Source organism: Sinocyclocheilus rhinocerous, unplaced genomic scaffold (genome assembly GCF_001515625.1).
Source record: "Sinocyclocheilus rhinocerous isolate Xijiao unplaced genomic scaffold, SAMN03320098_v1.1 scaffold245, whole genome shotgun sequence".
NCBI classification, from domain to species: domain Eukaryota; kingdom Metazoa; phylum Chordata; class Actinopteri; order Cypriniformes; family Cyprinidae; genus Sinocyclocheilus; species Sinocyclocheilus rhinocerous.
Window position 1 is genome coordinate 355,884 of NW_015659923.1, and position 15,266 is coordinate 371,149.

The 15,266-nt window shown below is 38.3% G+C and overlaps 1 protein-coding gene across 1 annotated transcript in view; it reads left to right on the plus strand.

Annotated features, from left to right (window-relative positions):
* The window catches only part of LOC107724382 (limb region 1 protein homolog), a 37,663-nt gene that overhangs the window by 5,834 nt on the left and 16,563 nt on the right, over nt 1-15,266 (plus strand). The window contains exons 3-9 of the mRNA XM_016533290.1: nt 1,753-1,792; nt 2,081-2,220; nt 4,658-4,761; nt 9,965-10,091; nt 10,192-10,260; nt 12,584-12,648; nt 12,736-12,808. Coding sequence (XP_016388776.1) covers nt 1,753-1,792; nt 2,081-2,220; nt 4,658-4,761; nt 9,965-10,091; nt 10,192-10,260; nt 12,584-12,648; nt 12,736-12,808 — 618 coding nt within the window. The remainder of the gene's footprint in view (nt 1-1,752; nt 1,793-2,080; nt 2,221-4,657; nt 4,762-9,964; nt 10,092-10,191; nt 10,261-12,583; nt 12,649-12,735; nt 12,809-15,266) is intronic.

The following is a 15,266-nucleotide window of genomic DNA, read 5'->3' on the forward strand; positions in this document are numbered from 1 at the left end:
TTAGTAGCAGAGCTACTGCAAGGGATTTTCAGTGCTGGAAATCCATTTTTCCTTTCTTGAAACTTCCGCGTCGTCTCGGAGAGCGCAGGTCACGGTCGCTTGCTTCGCAAAGATGCCACGAAAGCGCAAGCTCCCGAGCGCTTTGGAAAGAAGGAGAGAGCGGTGCGGCTGGCGTTTCCCACGCGTTTTTTGGCGCGACATGTGAACGGCCCCAAAGTCTGTCTACACTGGATGCGACAAAGCGACAGTTGCTAATCATTTGAACTTTGTGTCAGTATATCATGCAGTGTGAACTCGGCATTACTGTCGGGGATTTATTGTGTGTTTTTATACAGTCTATGGTGGCGCCCCATCCAGTGTAGTCAGTCACACAGCATCACTGATTAAAATGGGTTCTATTGTATTTTGTCTCATCGCAACGTGCCGCTCGCGTCCAGTGTAGACACAGTGAACGGGGCTTGAGAGCCACGCAGATGCACGTGAACACCGAATTCCATTCACTTCCGCGTCTATTTGTGCCTGAAATTCTGTGCTCTGCAAGTATCCTTGTGAACACAGATGCTTATGGCTCAGGTGAAGGTAAACAATTGAGAAAGAAAATGGATGTGTAACAGTATATTGGTTTACACACACTTTTGTGTGCGCGAGTGACAATCACGCAGTGTGAATTATCAAAGGGATCTGAGGGAATCGCCGATGCCTGCAAAATATTTGGCATGCTAAATATCTGGAACTGTCGGCGATTCACAATCACGCTGTGTGCAATGATTTCTGACTGAAAACGAAAATATAAAGCACAGCTTATTTCATTTGTATCTTTGTTCTGTTATTTATCTATGCTTGTAATTTTTTTATTTCCTGTGCTGATTTACTCTCCTACAAAATCACCCCAATCACTGATTATTTTTTTCCAAATAGAGCTATTGAAGTCATCTGATTTTTTTTTCATATCGCAATATATATCGCAGAAAAAAAATATCGCAATGTGAGTTTTTTCCAATGTTGTGCAGCCCTACAAGGCACTGCCACCTCCAACCTTCCTTACACAAACAGTTACGAGGACAAATTTAGTTCCTGATCAGGTCATGCCCTCCCATTTAAAAGTAGCATAACTAACGTCAGCTAACCCCTGTGGAGAGCGTGATCGCATGTGAAAGTAGGTTGTTCTTAAGCCTCATGTTTCTATAAAAGTACAGCTGAGCTGAGCTGCTATTGTGAAGCATGACTATAAAGCTCTATATGGCCTCAAGTAGAGGCTTTTTCAAGGGTCTGAATATTCAGTTACTGCAGTTTATGTAATTAGTTTAGATTGATGTTATTCTGCGCTTTCTATTCATCTCTCTCTTATCCTTTCTTTTCTTTCTTTTTTTCTTTAACCCACTTTGACTCTTGACAGCCTCCATCTGGCCAGTTGATTGTAACGGTTTATTCACATGTTTGTGATTTATGATTATCCAGTATTGTTTTCCAGTAGCTTTCAGTTAAATGAAGAGATATCATGCTTTAGACTTATTAAACCATCTGTCACGTTTCTGTGTCCTCTGTAGCTGAGGCTGTTTGTGTTACAAATCCACAGTAAAGAACTTTATGCTGAATTTCAATAAAACAGCTGACTGTCTGACACCTCTGATAAAGATAGTCAGAGCGTCACAGGACTATGCACTAGGAACATAATCTCTATCAAAAACAAAATTACTTTGAATCTGTGTCTGGTTTATTGTTTGAATTTATGTTGTTCTTTTATGCCAACAGATGACCAGGAAGATGAGGATGCCATCGTCAACAGAATATCGTGAGTTGTTTGATATTCACCATATCGGGCATGATAACAAGTACTAATTTTTTATTGTGCATTTAAAGGATCCAGTTATATACAACTTAATATCAGAGAAACTTTAGTCTAACATTTTCCTATAAAATCGTCCACTGTACCTTGAATTGTAGTCACTTGTTTTCTTAATATAACACCATATTATTACATAATTATATCACCATAAATGGGAAAATAAAACTGATTAAAAATCATTAACAAAGTATAAAAAGTATTGACATGACACACTTTGTTTCCACTTTTTCTCAGTATGTACCTGTGTACATTCACACTGGCAGTGTCTGGAGGGGCTGTCCTTCTCTTACCATTTTCTATAATCAGTAATGAGATCTTGCTCTCCCTACCAAAAAACTACTACATACAGTGGCTCAATGGATCACTCATTCATGGTCAGTATCACACCTTTTTTTAATTTTAATTTTATATACTTAACAAATAGTCTTACATAACAGCCCTCTACGGACACCTTGGCAAAAGAATTGCCATTGGCTAGTAAATTGTTTAGTTTACTCTCCAGTCTAAAATTTAATATTTAATATACTAATGCCAAAATACCACTAAACCAACCACCTGCTGACTGCATATATCTACTACAGTACACGCACGGATCCATTCAGAATAACGAAACGGCAACATACACATGACAAATCAAAACATTATCGTGAATTTGTGTGGAGACAACGTGAATGTACGGAAATGTCTGTGCCTGTACAAAAATACAATGTGCGGTCAGTGCGTCAAGAGCACTCATACACGCATGTATTATAACGGACACACGCGTGCTTACTGTACGACTCCTGTATGCCACGGCAATCTTCTTTACCTTGATTGCAGTCTTCATCCATCAAAACTTTACTAGCGAGACTGGTTATCAAGTCGAGAAACCATAGTTTGCATCTCATCTGGCCGTACAGCGGTGGGAGGTGTTGACAATCCGTTCAATCTGTACTTCACACAGCGCATGTGACGTGTGAGGGCTCACGCTCTTCAGAGACAATCACAGAATATGACAGAGCTCGTGTTTAAAAGCGAAACACACTGGAATGAATAATTCACTGAAAACGCAACGCAAGTCTCTGTTCTCTCTGCAATCTCTGATGTAATCAGCCTGGTTTCCTTTATATTAGCGCTGTTTTGGACGGATTGTTTGAATGCTTTCGCTTACTGGATCATTGGACTGAAAAGTTTCCCGGAGTTTAGCTGCTTAAAATGATCTAATCGCAAGCAGAGAAGCAAAATTTGCATATGTGGTTTCAACAATCAGATGCATTTACACTTGTCCAGTTTCATCTGGAACGTCCCAGACCACCTCCTGAAGTGGTTTGAACGATTTATATCCGTCTCGAATGCGTTTCGGAGGGCATTTAGACCTGGTCTTTTCACGATCGGATGGCTATCCGATCAGACAAAACGCATGAAGTGACCAGGCGTAAACAGGACCTAAAACACACTAAGGATTAACCAGCTGCTGGGTTCATGAATATTAATCAGGTTGTGTGTGTTCGCTCTAATTGATTTGCTAAAATCAAAACAAGGACGATAATAGGTGAGCACCAGCCAATGAGATTGCCGTTTGCGTGTTAGTTCCGCCCACTTCCGGAAAACCCAGCTGTTCTTAAAAGCTGAAGAATTCCAAAGGATCTCTGTTATTTTGACAGGAAAATACAACAAAGAATATAATTTCCATGTAGCGTGTCTCTCTCTCTCTCCCTCTCTCTCTCTCGCTCTTACTCTGTCTCTTTCTTTGCGTGTGTGTGAGACAAAGCGACGACGAGTAATGCGCCTTCACACTAGAGATTACGGTATGTCAAATTAAATACAGGTACGATGCCTGCGCATCCATTGAGATGAACTGAAAAATAGCACAGATCGCTTGATGGAGAGAGAAACTCTGAAGCGCTCAGTCAGAGAGTGTTCGGCGAGTTAAAATATATCTGTGCTATACTTATACTTAGCCTCCAACTCACACACTGGCGAGTAAAATCTAAGAATTTATTAGCCATTGGCTAATATTAGACATCATTTAGTCACCCAGAGTGAAGATATAGTCGCATATGCAAGTGATTTACTCGCAATGTAGAGGGTTGCATAAGGCTGTACCCTATTGTCTGTATATGCATTAGGTGACATTCACAGACTGTTGTAGAAATGAATGCTGCTTGTGTTCTGCTAATGGTTTACTTTGTTCTTCCAAATACGCATTACGTTATTTGTTCTTACCTTTTGATACTTTTCATCTAAATTCAAAAGTTTAATTTGTGTGTTTCATAGAAAGTGTTTATTAAAATGATTTGTGCACTGAGCAATGTATGTAATGTTTAATTTGTTGTTGGGGCCATACTTCTCCCATTTCTAATCATTTCAATACAAAAAGTATTTTTCTCCTTAGCTTCAGTCATGGCCACAAGGTGGTGTCATGTGTCTATTTTTTGTGCTGATGGTTTCTCTGTTAAACTAACCTGGGCTGTGTTTCCCAAAAGCATCATAAGCTTAAGTACATCGTAGACCCATTGAAACCAATGGAGCTACGATCAACTTAGGCTTTCAATGCTTTTGGGAAACGCAGCCCTGAGCTTTTGAGAGCAGTTTTTTGGGTTGTTTTATACGAGAATGGGGTGTTGAAAAAAAATTAAGACTAGAAGTTTGATTCTTTAACTTTTTTAATTCATTGGTTTTTGAGGAAAAATATATTAAATCGTTTTAAGTGTGTTAAACCAACTAAATGTTTAATGAACAAGGGATGGGGGGATTGTTTTCCAATTGCTGTTATTATGTAAAATTAAAATTGATCAGGTTAGTTTTCTAAACTGATTTCTCTTTCTTCAGGCCTGTGGAACCTGATGTCCCTTTTTTCAAATCTCTGTCTCTTTGTGCTGATGCCTTTTGCCTACTTCTTCCTGGAGTCCGAGGGCTTCGCCGGTTCGAAAAAGGTATGTGGTTATGTGTGTTTGTGTGTTTTCTGCAAGCTTGAGGCTTTGTCATTATATTATGTATAGGACACACACATAAGATGCTAAAGGCATTTTTACACATTTGTACAAACCAGGTATGTGCCCTTACTCACCCTCGCTTGGCCAAACACGCACACACGCGGTTTTATGTGTGACCCTTTTGATTTCAGCCACTCCCCCACCCTAAAAAGATAAAAGTTCAAAAGCAGAGCTCTCTTAATTCTACAGCTCATTCAAGCTTATGTCATTAGTCACTCAAACAAGGGGTGTCACCGGTGCTCATAGAGACCGTAAAGCAGCAAACACAAGGCGTCACAATAGAGCGTGCAGATGAAAATGAAAGGGTGGGAGGGAATGCATCAAGTTGCCCTCCGTCTTACTCTCATCACAGTTTGAAGTCGCTCCTGGTTTATGTCCCTTCTGGCAAAGCTACATAAAGATTAGTTGCTACTGTAGTTTATGAGGGCTGCACTCATTTGTACGGGAGCGAGGCGTACTGCTTCGTTTTGTCTCGTTTGCACCATGACTGTTTCTGGCCATTGATCAACCAGAAACACAGGAGAGAGGGAAGCACTGCTTTATGTTGGCCTACACGTCTCAGAATGACCGGTGTAACGTATGTGTGTGTGCGTGCGTGTGTAGCGAAAGAGAGGAAACGATCAGAAACTGCCGCTTGTATGAAAGCCCCCTGCTGATACAGGGAAGGGTTAAGTCGTCAACCGTAGAAGCCCATAAAAGCAAGATTTCATGTTTTCTTTTTAAGTATAAAGTCAAATGGCCTGCTTGTGCCAGTCTCCATGTTAGATGGTTAAATGGGGACATATATATGGCAAATTACATTCAGTAACTGGAGGAAATGAAACTGGGTAGTTTGTTAAAAGCTTGTGAGAGCTGTAGCTGGTGCGTTTTATGGGCCAGTGTTTGCATTAGTACTTCATCAAATGTAATAAACAAAACCAAAACTCTGTGGGGAAGGAAAGTGTGTGACTGCTTCAGAGAAAGAGAAAGACTGCTTTCTCTCCCTCTTTCTCGCTCTCTTTAGAATGAATTAGAATAATTAAGTTTCTTAGTCTCACCAAGGCTGCATTTATTTGACCAAGATTACAGTAAAACATCAATATTGTGAAATTTTTACAATTAAAAAAAATTGTTCTTTGTTTGAGAATATTTTAACATATTCATGTGATGGCAAAGCTGAAATTTCAGCAACATTACTCCAGTCTTCAGTGTCACATGATCCTTCAGAAATCATTCTAATATGCTGATTTGGTGCTCATGAAATATTTCTCATTATCAATGTTGAAAACCGATGTTCTGCTTAATAGTTTTGTGTAAACCATGATACAGTACCATTTAAAAGTTTGAAGTTAAGTAAAATAAGTAAAAAAGGGCAAGAAATAGCACTTTCATTCAACAGAGATGCATTAAATGTATCAAAAGTGTTAGTAAAGATATTTGCAATATTATTTTTTAATAAAAATGTATTTATTTAATTAAATTTTTTTTATTATATAATTTTTATTATATTTACTTTTGAACTTTCTATTCATTAAAGAATCCTGAAAAAAATGTATCGCAGTTTCCACAAAAATATGAAGCACTTTTCAACTACTGAACTGGATGCTTTAGTTTTTTTTCAACGTTGATAATAAAGCATTTCAAATTACAAAATAGCATATTAGAATGATTTCTGATGTATCATGTAATCATGTGAAGGACCTGAAGTGTGAAAATTTAGCTTTGCCATCACAGGAATAAATTTCATTTTAAAATGTATTAAAATAGAAAACTTTTTTTATTGTAAAAATATTTCACAACATTACTGTTTTTACTGTATTTTTGATCAAATAAATGCAGGCTTGGTGAGCATAAGAGACATTTCTTTAACATTAAAGATCTTCTTTATCTTATTTAGATTACTCTTTGAACCTTTGAATGAACACACAAAGCTTGTAAGGGTGCTCCAGATAGACAGATGTGTGTAGCCTGGGCCTGTAGTTCTGATTTTGTCCAACAGATGGCAGGATTATGATTTCACTAAGAAAAGAGCCTGATGCCCCAGTCAGTGTAACATTAAAAAAATCCAGTGAGAAGATCCTTATGGCCTCCTAATTCTCTACGATGCACATGGAGATAGCACTACTAAAATCTATTGGTTATTATCACAATGCAAATGGACATCACCTAACTGATTCCTTAGGAATGACATGAACCTTGAACATGCTAAAAATGATCTTTCTCTCTGTGTGTGTGTGTGTGTGTGTGTGTGTGTGTGTTTGACCGTCTCTTCCTTTGTAGTCTGCCCACAATAGGGCTGATATTTATTTTTGAGATGTGATTCTGGCTCCCAGGCTTTGCTTGCTAAGGCCATGACACTGCGTATTTACTTTGCCTGCGCCCCATTCTATACCCGTTTCTATGACAACATATGAGTTTCTGTATTTTGACGGGAAAAGGCGCAACACTGGATTGGATAATAGCCTCCATAGTCAAGCCTTAGAAAGCGTGAATGTTTGTATGTATTGAAATGTTTCTTGCGAGGTTTACTTGAATGCAAATTAATGTGTGTGCACCGTTCACTACCATCAGCACTGCGACATACTAGAGGGACTTATTAGTTTGACTATTGCACTGTATGTGTTTTAGTACTTTTAAAAATTATTGCCTGTTTGCTTTTCTATTTCTTTTGTAATCATCTCTGCTTTTTATTACTCTTTTAAACATTTTCTTGACTTTTAACATCCTGCTGTTTGTGTTCTTGACAAACCCCAGATTAGTTCAGAAGCTGTTCTCAAAGGTCTTATTTGTTAGACACCTCATGCTAACAAGAAAAAGATGGTGACACTGTAGGAAGAGGGATAAAAAGAAAATGAAACACACCCACAAACTTCAAAAGTACTGAAGTGCCTTCCTTAAGTCATATATCCTGTTTTCTCGTCATTTTGACGGGCTTCTAGCGTATTAGTCAGAATGGCACATCAATGGCTTGTGTGTGTGTGTGTGTGTGTGTTGATACACATTGATTCATGTCCCCTGTGTGTTCTGCGCTCTGTTTTGTGTCTCTGACACTGCTTTCAGTGTAGCAGGCTTAAAAAGAAGGTAATGACTACTGTTCATGCTAAGCCTTTATTGATGGATGTCAGTTCATGGAGAGGAAATCATAGTGGACAAGGGAAATACACTGCATGTTTGTGAACTTTTCTGTTGTTTTGTGTACAAGATCAGAGATTCGAATTTTGTTCAAACTCTTCCTGCAGTCAAACTCTTTGGGAAAATCTCTCTTTCTTTTCATTCTTCAGTCTGACATGCACTAAATATTAATAACATTTAAAATGTGTCTTTATTATATTCTATTTTTGCTTGTTACGCAGACATTGATTTGGAGCATGAGAGAGCAGTTTGTGACCCTGACGCTGACTGAGGGTGTGTAAGGTCAGGGAGAGCCCTCTTCGAGTGAATCAGACTAATAAAACATGCATAAATGCAAACACTCGCTTTTCCATCTAGCCTATATCTCTCCCCTTGTCTCCCTCACACATACATACATTTCTTGGAAGTCAACATGATATTAGCAGCTGTCCGATTAGAGTATACTGCAGTGTGTGTGTATGTGAAAGAGAGAGAGAGAGAGAGAGAGAGTGTGTGTGTGTGTGTGAGAATGGACTAGATGCTGAATATTTTAGAGTTACTATATTAAGCAGTGCTCGCATTTAGATGGGCAAGAGAAGAAGAGCTCAAGCCATCTCTGGCTTTTCTGCCACGTCTCTCTCTCTGTCTTGGCTATTCATCTCTCTGTTCTTGGCTGTATTTGTTTTCTTTTTTTTTTTCCAAATACATTGAGAGGTCTGTACTAGTTACTTTAGCAAAATAGCCTTGTGACACCTTTGCATGCATTGTTTTTTTGTTGTTGTTTTTGCAGATTTTCAGTGTTATTTATGGACACAGATTCTTTAAATGCGCTAATTCACAGTCTAAATATCAAAGGTTCAAAGTCCATTGAGGGGAGATTGATATGAGGCAGATGTTGTTCATCAGGAAGTCACTTGGAGGTGCTCTAGATTCTCTTAATATCAAGAAGAGCTATTAAATACTGCACATATACAAAGTCCCTAATGGATTGAGACAGACGTGTTTAAAGGAATCGGGTAATGTAGACGCTTGAAATTGTGTGAAAGGGACAGGTGAAGGGAAATCATCTTCATGGTCAGATGTGTATTTTTTGGATTATTGCTTATAAATGCTTGTAGATAAGTTTGTCACTTGTATCTACTGTCATTGTGAGTGATGGATGTGTACACTGCCGTTCAAATGTATGAGATTGGTAAGGTTTTTTGAAAGAAGTAGTCTCTTATGTTCACCAAAGCTGCTTTTATATGCTCAAAATACGAGAAAATATTACTGTAATGTATTGGTATAATTTAAAAAATGTTTTCTATTTTTATGTATTTTAAATGTAATTTGAAGCTGAATTTCCAGTGTCACATGATCCTTCAGAAATCATTCTAATATGCTGATTTGCTTATTATTAAAACAAGTTGTGTTGCTTCCTAATTTCATGGAAACCATGATACATTTAATGCATCATTGCTGAATTTCTTTCCAAAAAAAAAAAAAACCCTTACTGACACCAGACTTTGGAACTGTTTGTGTGTTTTCTGCCCAGTGAAAGAGCAGACTCATCTCATCACAATGTTGCAGTTTACAAACACTTGCAGTCACCAACATCAATATGTAGGTTCGGGGGGGACACAAGTAAATCAGGAGTGGAGTTAAATGCCACACATAAGGCACTTACTGAACCAGAAAAAAACTCCTAATAGTTTCCAGATGAGCCTCTGGAGTTAATCTCAGACAGTAGCAGCCACCTTTTTCATTTTAGCCGCAAACTCCGACCGGACATGGTAATAACTGTTCATATAATTGTGTGTGTGTCAGTGAATGAGAGAGAGGAAGGTCATTAGTTTCTTTGTGCATCTGGTGACCTATTGTTGTGTGTGCGTTTTGTATTGGGAAGGGGGCTTGACATTGAGTCAGTGTTATAGGGAAGTCCCGGGGCTTCCAGAGTTAAATTTCCAATTAGAGCCTCATTTACACCTGCTGATCTGTGTGTGTTTCTGAATCACTCTTGGCTACAGCCGCAAGTAAACCTGAAAACATTAAAGCGGGTGTTTGTTGGTTTCAGGGCATAAAGGCTCGAGTGCTGGAGACATTTGTCATGCTCTTTCTGCTGGGTCTCCTCATCCTGGGCATTGTATGGGTGGCATCCGCTCTCATCGACAATGATGCCGCCAGCATGGAATCGCTCTACGGTTTGTCTCTTAACTCTCCTCCTGCAGTTGTGGATGCATGCATGTGATGTAATCCGTTATGTATTGATCTGTGGTTTATTGTCATGTTCTCTTGTTCTAGATTTATGGGAGTTTTATCTGCCATACCTCTACTCCTGCATCTCTCTGATGGGAGGCCTGTTGCTGCTTAGTAAGTTCACATGAAACCGTGCTGTCAGTGGACTCTATGCACCATCACTTTTGTATTTAGATCTCAGTGGATGCTGTAACTTTCAATGCAGTGAAGAGTATGAAAATTGTGAGGAAAATTAAGCACTGTCTTATGAAGACCTTGAAGTTGGACAGTTTTTAAACGTATTGGAGGGCAAGTGTTGCAGTTTGGCTGTTTTGAGTTGAACCTCCTGGTTGAGCATCAGCCTTTTATTTTCATCTGTTTAGAGGAAATTAAGAACAAATTAAATCTCGACAAAGTGTCCCATAGCAGGAAAGTTTTCTTGATACAATCCACTTTGACAATAAATGTACTCATTACTAAATTACTAATATGTTCATATGTAATATATAGGCATGGGCCGGTATGAGATTCTGACGGTATGATAACCTTAGATAAAAATATCACGGTATTGCGATTACAGCTCTAAAATATGTTATTTTTTAAATGTCTGGGTAAAAAAACAACTTTTTTTTCCACTGAACACATTTTATTTTTAAGAAACATATAGAATAAGTTTGGAGCTATGGTTTGGAGCGGTGAGGTACGTCGAGGATGTGTGCACATACACACATAAGGAACGAGAGAGCGCGAGTGTCACACACACACACACACACACACGCGTAGTCCGTACAACACTCAAAAATTTTTTTTTAAAATGCGTTATTTTGAACAGATGTAAACAATGGCAGGAGGCTGAAAAGTATAGACGTGATACCAGCTAAATTTAATTATTGTACTAAATCGCAGAAAAGTAGGCTACAGTACTTACTTTAGACTGCTATTCCTCACTCTGTGAAGTAACGTGAGGGAGGAAACTAGTTGACGTTAGCTAGTTAATTAGCCATGTACTTCCATTTCTTTCAGGATAAATGAATGAATTCACGTGTTGTAAATCGGTCTGTAGGCCTATAGCGCACACAGCCCCTAAATTTAGGAATCAACTATGCATATTATAAACTTAACATTTAACGTACAAATTTTTTTCTATTAAATGATTCTGTCTTTGTTACTCTTAGTTATAAAGGATGGTAGCACAGCATTTTTTCTGCCAAAATATTATGTTTACTACCCAGCAGGCACACAACGTCATAAGATGTTGATATTTGGTTAAATTTCGGTTGCGACGTCGAGTGACAAATTTAATGTCAATTCAACATCTAATGTCAATGTTAATTTGATGTCCAATACTGATGTCAGCTGATGTTGATATTTGTTTTTTTTATTGGTTGTGTAACCAAAATCCAACGTTAAGTCAACGCCAAATTGGCGTCAAATACTGACGTCAACACGATTTTCATTCTCAAACAAAATTAATCGTCTTTCTGACGTTATATTGACGACCTGTGCCTGCTGGTTAATATAGTATAATGTAATATTATGTAATATAATTTGTTGACCAGCAGTTATTAAAAAAATGACTGAAAAAGTACTACCACAGTTTGCTGTGGGATAGTAATATACTGGAAGATATTTTAGTGGAAATAGTAAGACAGTCAGCGTGGATGGAGTGCTTTAGGGCTGAGAAATATTTTGAATATTTATGATGTGTTCACAATAATTTTGCTGGCAATATAAAATTCAGCAAAACTGTGAACAAGGCAGTTATGCCTATGCAATTATTCCTATGTATTGTTGTATTGGTGCATTGGGGCAGTCGTGGCCTAATGGATAGAGAGTTGGACTTGTAACCCGAAGGTCGCGGGTTCGAGTCTCAGGTCCGGCAGGAATTGTCGGTGGGGGATTGAATGACCAGCGCTCTCTTCACCTTCAATGCCACGACTGAGGTGAGACCCTTGAGCAAGGCACCGAACCCCCATCTGCTCCCCGGGCGCCGCAGCATTGGCTGCCCACTGCTCCGGGTGTGTGTTCACTACTGCGTGTGTGCAGTTGGATGGGTTAAATGCAGAGCACAAATTCCGAGTATGGGTCACCATACTTGGCCACACGTCACTTTCACTTTCATACAATTAAATTGATTAATTCCTTCTTTTGTTCATTTAGTGAAAAACAGTGTGGAAACATAACTAGATTGTTACATTTGAATACTTTAAGCAGGTTGAATCTCATTGGCAGCAGTAGCTGTTTGGTTGAAATGGTTCCTCTGATTAAAATGGCTTAAAATATATTTTCCAGAGCAAACAGATACATATTAAGATGTGTTATTTAGACTTGTTTCAGCCACTGTTACAGTAGTTAGATAAATTTGAACTAGTTCAAAGGTTGCATTCATACTTTTGCTTTAGAAAAGCATAAACGAGCATGTGTGTGTTTAAAGCAGCTTCTTGTCTCTTCTCATCAGTGTGTACTCCAGTAGGACTGTCACGCATGTTCACAGTGATGGGCCAATTACTAGTCAAACCCACAGTAAGTACTATTACACCGTATGCATTTGTTAAACATCCACTCTCATTCTCCCTCACACTCTGTTCCTCTCTTTCTCTGTCTGTAAAGATTTTAGAGGATCTGGATGAGCAGATTTATTGTATACAGCTGCAGGAAGAGGCCTTGGAGCGTAGACTCAATGGTAAGTGTTTTTGATTTTATATGATGGGCAAATGCATGGTTTATTTGTATATTTGTATTATTTTCTGTATTACCTGAATAGCAGCGGATTATTTGCATCTGTAAATTCTAGCATTTATTCCGCTGCCAAAGTTTTGGTGATGTTGCAAGAAATGTAGCCTATTAAGTTGGGTTTAGTTGGGTGTTTTCTTACATTTTTGAGAAAACATTAATTCATCACAGTAATAAATGATAGTGTACAAATAATGTTGTATTTGATTTATTTTTAGTAAAAAAAAGAAAAAAAAAGAGGAATCTAATAGATTTATGTCCCTGTTGAACCACCCTCTCATGTTTTCTCACTTTCTTTAACTCTCTCCCGTAACCCCCCTGTATCTGAGAAATAATACCCATATGCTCCAGTGTTTCCTAATCCTACAGGATTTTGTTTGATTTAAATCAGATAAGTAAGTGGTGAAACATCATTAAAAATATACTATGAAGTTTTCTCATACTCGTACGTCTTCTTTTAGCTGACTTTTATTCCCATACACAAACATCCACACAATGCAGGAAGTGTTCATGTTTAAAGCCAAACTAGACTTTTGCTTCAACTCATGCACGCAACAGAGTGTACAGATGCCAGTCAACATAGAACATGTGCTTTTCTATTGAATTCACGGAGGTAAGCTAGATCATCTTAACTGATAGTGCCCAGTTGCTCAAATCCCATGGATGAATTTCAATAACCTCTCATTTGGTTGTTTGGTTCTGTAGTGTTAGCACCAAAGGCAGATTTGCTTTGAACACCTGATAAAATAATTGTAATCTGTTTTAACGATTTTCGCTTCTTTATGATTGCCGTTTGATGTGAGGCGCATTGGCAGTCACTGTGATTGGGTGACAAAAGGGTACTAGGGATGTGCAATGTGATTTTGGCAAAGCTCAAAAACTCTGCGTTACAGGAAGATCTCGCTCGGGCGTTAAGGAGAGAACGATTTTACCTTATCAGAAATTTAAGGAATTTTCATTCTTTTCTTCTTTCACCCCATAAATGCAAAACCTGAGGTGAAGTTGGGGGGAAAAGAGTTCAGGAGGAAACTGTCTACTTTGCTTTACTCTCTTATCTGTGTTCTATCTAATAACAATTATTCAACTGACTGTAACTTCATTTAGATCCTACATGCCTGCACACGCTCTCTTGCAGACCCTTGATATGGGCTAATTCATAAGTTTGTTAGCTATTACATTAATGCCCTGATCTGCATCTCTACTTTCTCATGTCATCAGTTGAGGCCATTAATACAGGTTAAAGTATTGAAGTATTAATCTGAATGCATTCATGTAGTTGCACGAATGTGAATGTGCGCATTAGAGCACTTTTTTCTGAACTGTGGCAGAGTCTTGCAACTGTGTGTTTAGGTGCATTTGTCTGAGTGTATGCTTTCATACCAGTCCGGGTGCAGGCATTTGTTTGTCCTCTGTCTTGGCTCTTGCTATGCTTTTCTCTGTTGCCCAGATGCTCAGTGGCAGGATGACCTTGCAAAAACTCTCCTCGGTACCGGATGGCTCTCTGCTTTGCATAATTACCACTGACGTAATGCAGAACTGGCTGAAGTTTCTTTAGAAAACAATGACATCATCTCCTCTCCTTCTGCCAGCATCCCTTGCTACTGAGCATCACCTTTATCACCTTAATTGAAGGGCTGTATTCAAGAGTTTTCTAATCTTCTTGAAATGGAGACAGCAGCGGTTCTGAAATTATTGGCTGATGCCGTTTTTTTTTCTTAACAAACTATTGGATTTATTAGTGTTTTCCCCCACCATTGCTTATGTCATCAGGAATTAGGTTTTTAAGGGAATTTGGGTTGATATTTATTGATAATGTCATGAATGCACTGTACAAACAAAACTACAAAGAAACTATATCTGCAAATCTGTAGATGATACAATGCAGTAAATGTACCTAATTAATAATAATCATTTTTCTTTAATAACAGTACATTTTAAGCTTCTGAAAAGTTAAATTCACTATGGAACACAAGTACTTGGATTAATTCCTCTTTGTTGATTGGATTATGATATGTGGACACAAAAATTAATGCAAGCCTGCAGTCAAATGTGGAGGGGCAGGGTTTAGGCAGACTAAATGAATGGAGACCGGCATATAACCCTTTTTTAATGAAATGTAGATAAAGTAAAATAATATCTATTTAACATGCATTTATAAATTACATGAAAGTGAATTTTCATTTCATGCCAACTTTAAAGTGTGAAAGCATTGCTATTAATAATAACAGGAAATCAAAAGTTATTCTATACAGCATTCAGATGTCTTAACTGTTGTTCTTTCTCTCATTTTTCACTCACATCTTGTTAGCCCCTCAGGGCAGCCCGGAGCCATGTTTGGCAGAACAATCCAGTCCTGATCAGCTAATAGTGACATTTCCTATTTCATTGTTCTCACAATTTTGGTTGGA